Genomic DNA, 9,975 nt, shown 5'->3' with positions numbered 1-9,975 from the left:
CTTAGGTTAATCGATTCTACATATGGGATTCAATCGATTTGATCAACAATAATTATATGATCATTATCTTAATTGATCTGATCCTAATCAATACTTGATTTGATTTGATCAATTACATAATCGAATTAAATCCATATGACCTAAATCAAAAATCTTAAATGCAAATCTATTACATGACCTAGTTAATGATTTTTTCATGACCAAAATTCTCATGCACAAATATAAATTTCAGATTCTAAAATCATATTTTAGATCAAAATTTATTGCATAAAAATAAGTTTTAAAATATAAAAATAATTTTTAGATTTTAACACACAAACATATATCATAAATATGCATGTAAAATTAAATCTAAATAAAATTTCAGATCTAAGCATGATATCATATATCTCATATACTAATCATAGATCAGATTAAAAATAAATTATGATTTAAATATATACTCATATATCATATATATGAATCAAAATTCAGATCATATAAAAATTTTAAATTTTATACATGCATCTTTGTATCATATGAACATGAACTAGAACTCTTTCTAAATCAAAATTCAGATCTATGCATACAATTATATATCAATAATATATTCTAAAATTAAACTCAAAATTAAATTTTAGATTTGAAGATTCATCTATACACCTTATGTATCAAAAAAAATCTAATTTTAAATTTTTTTCAAAAATATGTATATCAAAATTCAGCATATAAAAATTCGTGACTCTGATATCCTGTTGGAATTCAAAGTTTGATGCATGCATATATGTTTCAAAATTTTATTTTCTAAATACCATAGTGGAGAATAAGATTAAAATATTTTTAATCTAAATTATGCATGTATATAAATATAAAACCACATGAATCTATCTCATATACTGAAATTGATATATGCTGAAATTCAGATTGTGATCAAATCACATATTTGTTTCGTAATCTTTTTCATCAAATCTGGATCTGAAAGAGAAGAGTTTGTCTCTTAACCGCACAAGTATCTGACCTCTATGAGTATCCACTCGGGATCAGCCTAAAGCAGTCTTCTTTAATCTGAATTTTTGTTCTCCAAAATTCAGCCTACTGAATCTGAACGAAGCCTGGATCGTGATCAACGCTTGATCTCTTTACTTGATCTTTTTCTTTTTCTCTTCTCTAGAGTTTCTCTCCTTGCTATTTGCTGCTACCAGATGCTAAAAATTAGCAAAAAAGAGGCACCCAATAGCCTTTGGGCGTGGGACTCCTTGGGATGTGCATCCCAAGAGAAAGGGGGGTGTGGGACGCCCAAGGGAAGAGAAAGGGAGAGGAAGAGAGGGCGTGAGATTTCTCTTTTGACGTATGGGGTTGGTGGTTTGGATGCTCTAGGGATCTTAGAGAAGGTCCTTTTAAATAGGCATGAGGATTAAATCCTATTCAATCTCATAATACAAGTCCTACTTGCATTGGGTTTCTTATTAACTTAAGTTATCTAACTTACTTTAGGAGACCCTATAAGCATGAATAGTTGGAGCCCTTCCATCCATAATTAGACACTCTAAAATATACCTAAGAGACGTCCCATAGAAGATCTAAAAGCCCTCTAATCAATAGACATGCCTAACTTGATCAAATCAAGATGGCGCCCAAGAATAACTATTAAGAAAATTAATTAGGAACTTGCACTCTTAATTTATAAGATCCATAACCTTAGACACCCAATAATTAGAGTCTCATAAATTTTATTCATATAAATTATTTGTAAATAATTAAGTTAAAATTATTTTATCAAATAAATAATCCCAACAAAAAGAGAAATTGGGTCCAACAATGTGCTAGCAAGGTTATCATGAACCCAATAATTTTTTTTAAACCCAATTGACACTTTATAAGCTCAATTACTTATTTCAAGCTTAATCCCTTTGTTGTGTGACCTCATATATTTAATTTTATCTAGTAGTGGGATATACAATGATCTCTATCATCGTATCATCAAAACTCTTTTCAATGGATCAGAATAATTCTACTCTAATTTAGCAAGGATTATTGATCTGAAATATGAAGGGAAGGGAACAGTTTTCCTCCAAAATACTCAGGTTGTATCTAAAAAATTTTTTTACTATTCTACTTGATTAAAGATCAAATTCTTATCTGATTTATAGTAGAATCAGAGATCAAATCTTAATTTATCTGGATTAAACCTTCGCGGAGGTCTGGATATGCAGACCCTCTACTTCGTATGCACGTCAGATGCCACAGGAAAGCGATATGAATTTCTATCCAATTGCCTTCGCAAGCCAACCAAATGAGGAAGGAGATGTGCTGCTGTGACACCTCACACCAGCAGATGGGATGCCCACGAAGGATCCACACCCAAAAAAAAGAGGCGGCAACAAAAAGAGAGATATAGGAGAAGATGAAGGACCTCTCTCTTCACACGCCTCTCTCTCTCTTTCTCTCTTCTCTCAATCTAATTTGTTTGCTATGCATCTATAGGTAGAGATCCTCTCTATTTATAGATAATTCCCATGACCCAATGAAAGTAGGATTCCTAACTTAAATCTGATTTGAATTGATCCAATACTAATGAAAGAAGGATTCCTATATGAGATAGAATTGCCATCACTTATGATATCTACTTTGCACTCACTCCCACACCTACTTGGGATGCCCCAAATAAGAACTAAATCAGATTTTGGTCATCCTTCATAAGAGAAGAATCTTAGTGCAAGTGGGAATACTTATATCTCATCCAAAATGGATCCAATTCGAATTTAATTCGAAGCTGGTTCGAAATAATTTCAAAAAGCTGTCAATCTCAAACTCTTTAAGACTTTTGTACCAAGTATAACTTAAATTTTGGATCCAATTTAAGACTAATTAATTCAGATCTAATCTAAAATTAATCGATACTTAAATTTAATCTTTCATATGCTCCATGAATCATAGATCAGAAACTGTTCATCTTCGAGATCGAATCTGGTTTGAAATAATTTCAAAAGACTGTCAATCTTAAATTCTTTAGGACTTTTGTATCAAGTCTAACTTGAATTTTAGATCTAATTTAAGACTAATTAATTTTGATCTAATCTGAAATTAATTAATACTTAAATTCAATCTTTCATATGCTTCATGAATCATAGATCAGAAACTGTTTATCCTCAGGATCGAACATGAACCTTATGTGTAGTGCTAGCTAGACATAGTCAACTATTCAATCCCGTTTGATCCATAATTTAATTCTCAATCAAGTTAGCTTATATGTTCAATTAAGTCTAGTACTTCTAAATTGGATATATAAACATAGGCCAATTTCTTCCTACTTTGTCTGACCTATGTGTGTGACTCCATAGGTTCAAACACTAAGTCGGTAGCACAAGAATCAATTCCTGCACTAATCGAGATACTATCTAGCAATGATTTTTTATGTCCAGATAGGTCAAATTATCATAAAAAAAATATTTCAGAATTAATACATATGGTTACCGTATAATTCATCTTTTTTATCCTGAATGCTCTAGGATGGTTCAGATTAACTGTCAACCAAGATTACTTCATCCATATTATATTTCAACCTTTCAAATTTATCTCATGAATTACTCTGGTCAAGATTTTGCCAAATTAAAATACAGTGATACATCAACTCTAATAATCTAGAGGGGTCAATCCCATCTTGATCCACATACAAACTTCGCAAGTATTTGACTGTACCCAATAGTCTTCTGTCACTGCATTAGAAATTTAGATAGTCCGACATCAAAGCACAGTGAATTACTTGTAAGTCACTATAGTGATCTCAGGTCTGAAGGATACTTATACCCATGTGTTTCGCGAGCAGCTCTTGACAGTAGAATGCTCAGTAGGTGAGTCATATATTCATTGATGATGTACCCTTATATCTCACATGTATGCCATACTAGTGTCACCACACTCTTTAGTTAAGAAGACAACCAATCCATATAGCATACAACAACCTCTATTTGATAAACATCATCATCCTGTAATGACGTCTCATTTGGTCATGAATATATTTAAGAACTATACGATAAATCCTCTCTTTATCGCACACTAGCATAGTACTAAGGACTTCATCACAATACAAGAGTTCAAGAAAGATGTTACTTTGTGATGAAAAAGATGTCAGAATAATTTTTATTCATTAAACAATAACTTATATACAAGAATGAACTCAATCATCACATGATTGATTTTAGGACATAATTTTCAACAGAACAATCTTAGTGAGCTCTCATAATCCACCAGTGATATCTAGTAATATGTAATGGCAACTCAGTGGAACTAAAATGAATCTCTAGATATAGTTAACATATGATTCGATCATTTTACCGTGAGTCCCGACTAGATGGCAGGTCATGGATAAATCGTTAAACCTCAACATCAGTCATATGATAAATTCAATTAACTCAAGTCCAGTTATGACTTTTATGAAAACTTCTTTCCATCAATCATGCTATTGTGGCCACAGACTCTTAGACTTAACTCTCAAATTTTATAGGACTACTCCTCTATATCAAGGTCGATAAATCCTATCTTGATACGCACCTCACTCCTACAATGGACTAACTGTCACCAACATCCAATATAAGGATTTATTGAGATCCATGTTTATTTATTAGTCAAACTTCAGTAGCCTCACTGCGAGCAACAATATCATCTCAAGTCAAAGGACCAGTCACACAACTATAGTATCGAGATAATCACTGACGATCAAATAAAAATCTAAGTGATCTCTCATATGGTCACACTCAATACTAATTATTCTCTAACAACTATCCGCACTCGTCGTCTTGTGTCTCTACATAGTAGACTAGAGACTTATCTATCCTGAAGAAAGTAATTTGTGCGTCAGTCTATCTGGATCTATCACCATCCTCATGATGATCCTATGATAGAGAGTATTTAAGAATTAAATACATGTCTCTAATTCTCAATACTTTGAAAATATATATCGAAACTAATTTCATGAACGATTCAAAAACACATCACATTTGAATGAAAAAGAACTTGCTCTTTTATTAATCATATCAATATATTAAATATAAAATTATATCCTAAAATTATTACAATATGTTAGTCATATTGAATTCTAGGACAAATATCTAACAGAAACTCCTACAGCCTAAGATCTCATGATGAGAGGCACTCAAGCCCTCATCCATCAATCTGCTTTTTTCTCACAGATAAGCAGGTCCATGAGGTGTCGAGAGTGAGGTGATACCAGAGGTCGAGCTACCAAACTTGACATCAAGATTGAGATAATATCCGAGGCCAAGCCACCAAGTTCAAGGCCAAGCCATCAAGCTTGAGATCGAGGTGAAAGTTGAGCTCTCAAAGTCACAGAATTCATACTCAAAAGCTCAAAATGCTCATTGTTCCATTACAAAATGACCCCATGGGTATTTATAGCCACTAGGAAAACTTACTAGATACAATACATCACTAAATATGCATTTATAACACTTCTTCCCAAGGGTCACATCCATATTCCGAGATTAACTCATAATTACTCATGCATATTCTAGATAATGAGAGTTTCTATATGACTCTTGGACTTTCAAAACTCTTAGACTTCCAACATTAATAATAGTACGATTAAGTTTATTTACTAACACCCCCTCTTAAACTTAATTGTATTCCATCCTTCATGCCAAGTAAGTTTTTGAGCTTGTAAAAATGATTTGCTGCAAGTGGCTTGATGAAAATATCAGCAACTTGATCATAAGTCTTCGCATAAGTTAACTCCACATTCTTCTCTTTTACATGCTCCCTTATGAAATGAAAATGAATGTCGATATGCTTACTCCTTTAATGATAGACTGAATTCTTTGCTAATGCCATTGCTGACTTGCTATCCACATATATCTTAGTAGCATCAATTTGAAAGAAATAGATATCTTGTAACAATTTTCTAAGCCATATGCCATGGCAAACACATGAAGATACTGCAACATATTTTGCCTCACAAGTAGAAAGAGTCACAATAGCTTGCTTCTCAGAAAGCCAAGTGAATGCCATATCACCCATATAGAAAATAAATCCGGTTGTACTCTTTCTATCATCTGAATCTCCTCCCCAATCACTATCCGAATAACCAAAAAGTCAAAAATCATAAGAAGGAGAATACATTAATCTATGAGATATAGTACCTCGGATGTAATGAAGAATTCTTTTTGCGGCCTTCTAATGTGTAGATTTTGGTTCCTTTATGAAATGACTTAATAAGCCAACTCCATATAGAATATCCGATCTTGTGCATGTGATATATCTTAAGTTTTCAACTAAGCTTTTATAAAGAGTAGGATTCATCACCTTACCTTCTTCAAATTTTAATAGTTTGACTCCACAATCAACAGGGGGGCTTATTGGCTTACAATCTTCCATCTTAAATCTCTTAAAAATCTTATTTGCATATGCTTCTTGAGAAATAAAGATGCCTTCATTGTTTTGCTTAATCTCTAAGCCGAGAAAATATGACATAAGCCCCAAATCTATCATCTCAAACTCTGGGGTCATAGCTTGCTTGAATTCTTCAAACATTTGAGTGTTACTTCCCATAAAAATAAGATTATCTACATATAAGAAAACAAATAATATATCTTCATTCTTCTTCTTCATATATAAGGCATGCTCATATGGACATTGCATGAAGTCATTAGCTTTGAAGTATGCATCAATTCTACTATTCCATGCTCTATGTGCTTGTTTCAAGCCATAGAACACATTCTTCAACTTTAAGACCTTTTCTTCATGACCCTTCTTCACATACCCTTCGGGTTGATTCACATAGACTTATTCTTCTAAAATTCTATTCAAAAAAGCTGATTTGATGTCCATTTGAAGAATTGGCCATTTGAACTATGCTGCAATAGAGATGAGCAATCTTATAGTTTCCATGCGAGTAATCGGAGCGAACACTTCTTCATAGTCAATACCAGCTTGTTGCTTGTAGCCTTTAGCTACCAATCTTTCTTTGTACTTCTCTATATGTCCTTGAGCATTCTTCTTCTTCTTGTAAACCCATTTAACATCTATGGATTTATGGCCTTCGGAGAGAGTAGTAAGTTCCCAAGTATCATTTTTCTCTATTGCTTTGATCTCCTCATCCATGGCGGCTTTCTAAATCTTATCTTGTATTGCATATTCAAAAGAAATATTTTCATTGTTAGCCAAAAGACAAACGAGATTAAGTTCGTTTGTTACCTCATATAGCTCTTGCAAACTCCTTGTCTTCCTTTGCATTGAACTATCATCCAAAAGAGGTGATACTCTAGAATGTGAAGATGAAGATGGTGAAGAAACTTCAAAATACACCTTTGATTCTTTCTCTTCTTCTTCCTTCTCTTCATAAAATAGCTCTTTGTTTGATTGCCAACTCCACATACCATCTTCATAAAACTCCACATCTCTACTAATATGAATCTTTTTAGTTTTTGGATCAAAGAGCTTATAAGCTTAAGATCGAGCATCATACCCGATAAAGATAAACTTTTTACTCTTGTCTTCAAGCTTCATTCTTCTTTGGTCTGGGGTATGAGCATAGGCGATACTCCCAAAAATCTTCAAGTGCGAGACACTAGGTTGTCTTCCACTCCACGCCTCTTATGGAGTTATGTCCTCTAGGCTCTTGGTAGGATATCGATTGACCAAGTAGACCGCACAATTTACAGCCTCCGTTCAAAATTTCTTTGGCATGACCTTTGTCTTTAGCATACTTCGAACTATATCAAGAATGATTCGATTCTTTCTCTCTGCCACTCCATTTTGTTGGAGAGAATAGGGTACCGTCAAGAGTCGTCGAATGTCATGCTCCTCACAAAAATATTCGAACTCTTTGGATGTGAATTCACCTCCACAATCGGATCGCAAGGCCTTGATGTAGTAGTCACATTCTTTTTCCACCATAGCTTTGAACTTTTTGAATGTGGAAAATGCTTCAGACTTCTCCTTCAAATACACCCAAGTTTTCCTGCTAAAATCATCAATAAAAGTTAGAAAATAACGATGCTCTCCAAAAGATGTAGGAGAAATTGGCCCACATATATCGATGTGGATGAGTTTAAGTGGCTTCTTTGCATGATAGGAAGTTTTTTTGAAAAAAACTCTTTCTTGATTGCTTACTAAGAACACACCCTTCACAAAATTATTCTGGAGAGTCAATATGTGGTATGCCCTTCACCATCTTTTTGCTTGATAGTTGCTTAAGGCCATCAAAGTGAAAATGATCAAACCTTAAGTGCCAAAGCTATGAGCAATCCTTCACACTTGCATTCAAACATTTAGTATCAACATGTTTGATGTTAAGCATGAACATTCTATTTTTTGTCATTTGAACATGGGCTATCAAATTATTCTTTTGATCTCTCAAAAATAGATTTCTATTTTTCATATGCACATCATATCCTTTCTTCAAAAGTAGCCCCAAACTCAAAATATTATTCTTCATCTCCAGTATTTAATAAATATTAAAAATAAATTTATGACTTTCATCTTTTAATTAAATAAGAATTTTACCTTTGCCCTTCATGTCTACTTTGGTGGAGTCACCAAAAGATACATGTCCATTCACCGATTCATCTAACTCCATAAACATGTTCTTATAGCCACACATGTGATTACTTGCACCGGTGTCCAAGAACTACATATTTTGCTCACCGGTGTCATCTTCTTTGCAAGCAAGCAATAAGACTTCATCACCATCTTCTTCTTTCTTCTTTGCATAATGAGCCTTCTCTTCAACTTGGTTAGCATCATTATACCAATAATCCAAATAATAATGACCAAGTTTGTTGCAATTAAAACAACAAACTTTGAAAATGTCATACCTTCTGCCTCTAGATGAGCCTCCTTGTCTACGTCCTCCTTTTGAAATTTGGCTTAATTCCTCTTTGCTATTGTAGCCTCCACATCCTCGACCGCTCCATTGGCCATGACCTCGTCCTCGACCTCTTTGACTCCTTTCATTCTTGGAGTCTTCTTTGTTCTCCTTCAAAGAAATCTTGGATTGAAGGACTTGCTCCAAGAGCTCTTGCCTCCCCTTATTGAATCTTTCTTCATGAGCTTGTAGGGAACCCATAAGCTCGTCTATAGTTATCTCGTCCAAATCCTTTGACTCCTCGATGGCAACCACAATATAGTAGAATTTAACATCCAATGAGCATAGAATTTTCTCTATTACTCTGGTGTCATCCATAGTTTCGCCATTTCTCCTCAATTGATTGACAACGGCTAAGACTCTTGTGAAATAATTCGAAACATATTCGGATTCCTTCATTTGTAGGGCTTCAAATTCACCTCGAAGAGTTTGGAAGCGAACTTTCTTCACCTTCTCTACTCCTTTATAAGAATTTTGGAGAATCTCCCATGCTTTCTTTGAAGTGGTTGCCGCCGCGATCTTCTCAAAGGCTGATTCATCTATAGATTGATAGATGAAATATAAGACTTTCTTATCCCTCTTTCGAGACTCCCTTTGTTGATTGGTGAGAGCCTCTCCTTCTCTTGGCTCTTGATAGCCTTCTTCTACTGAATCCCAAAGATCTTGAGACCCAAGTAGAGCCTTCATTTGCAAGCATCAATTTTCATAGTTTGTTTTGGTGAGGCGAGGAAAGGAGGGTTGGAGGAGACTATTGGTGGATATTATGGCTCTGATACCACTTTGAAGTTATCAAAAGAAGAATGATGGGCTCAGAAAAAATAATATAATATATTTTGAAGGTACTCAAAGGTTCAAAATGCTCATTATTCCATTACAAAATGACCCCATGGGTATTTATAGCCACTAGGGGAACTTACTAGACATAATACATCACTAAATATGCATTTATAACACTTCTTCCCAAGAGTCACATCCATATTCAGAGATTAACTCATAATTACTCATACATATTTTAGATAATAGGAGTTTCTATATGACTCTTGGATTTTCAAAACTCTTAAACTTCCAACACTAATAATAGTACAATTAAGTTTATTTACTAACAAATCCAAACC

At 34.0% G+C, this 9,975-nt stretch overlaps 1 protein-coding gene across 1 annotated transcript; it reads right to left on the bottom strand.

The window, feature by feature from the left end:
* Positions 1 to 8,623: 8,623 nt before the first annotated feature.
* Positions 8,624 to 9,547, bottom strand: LOC140857391 (uncharacterized). The gene has a single exon (XM_073256177.1). It carries the CDS (start codon positions 9,545 to 9,547, stop codon positions 8,624 to 8,626), a length of 924 nt encoding a protein of 307 aa, XP_073112278.1.
* Between the last annotated feature and the right edge of the window lie 428 nt (positions 9,548 to 9,975).

Source organism: Elaeis guineensis, chromosome 4, assembly GCF_000442705.2.
Source record: "Elaeis guineensis isolate ETL-2024a chromosome 4, EG11, whole genome shotgun sequence".
Lineage (NCBI taxonomy): Eukaryota > Viridiplantae > Streptophyta > Magnoliopsida > Arecales > Arecaceae > Elaeis > Elaeis guineensis.
This window is presented reverse-complemented; position numbering and strand designations above follow the sequence as displayed.

Bases quoted from the DNA above. Each gene is read 5' to 3' on its own strand.
- LOC140857391 (XM_073256177.1), bottom strand. From the start codon at position 9,547: ATGAAGGCTCTACTTGGGTCTCAAGATCTTTGGGATTCAGTAGAAGAA.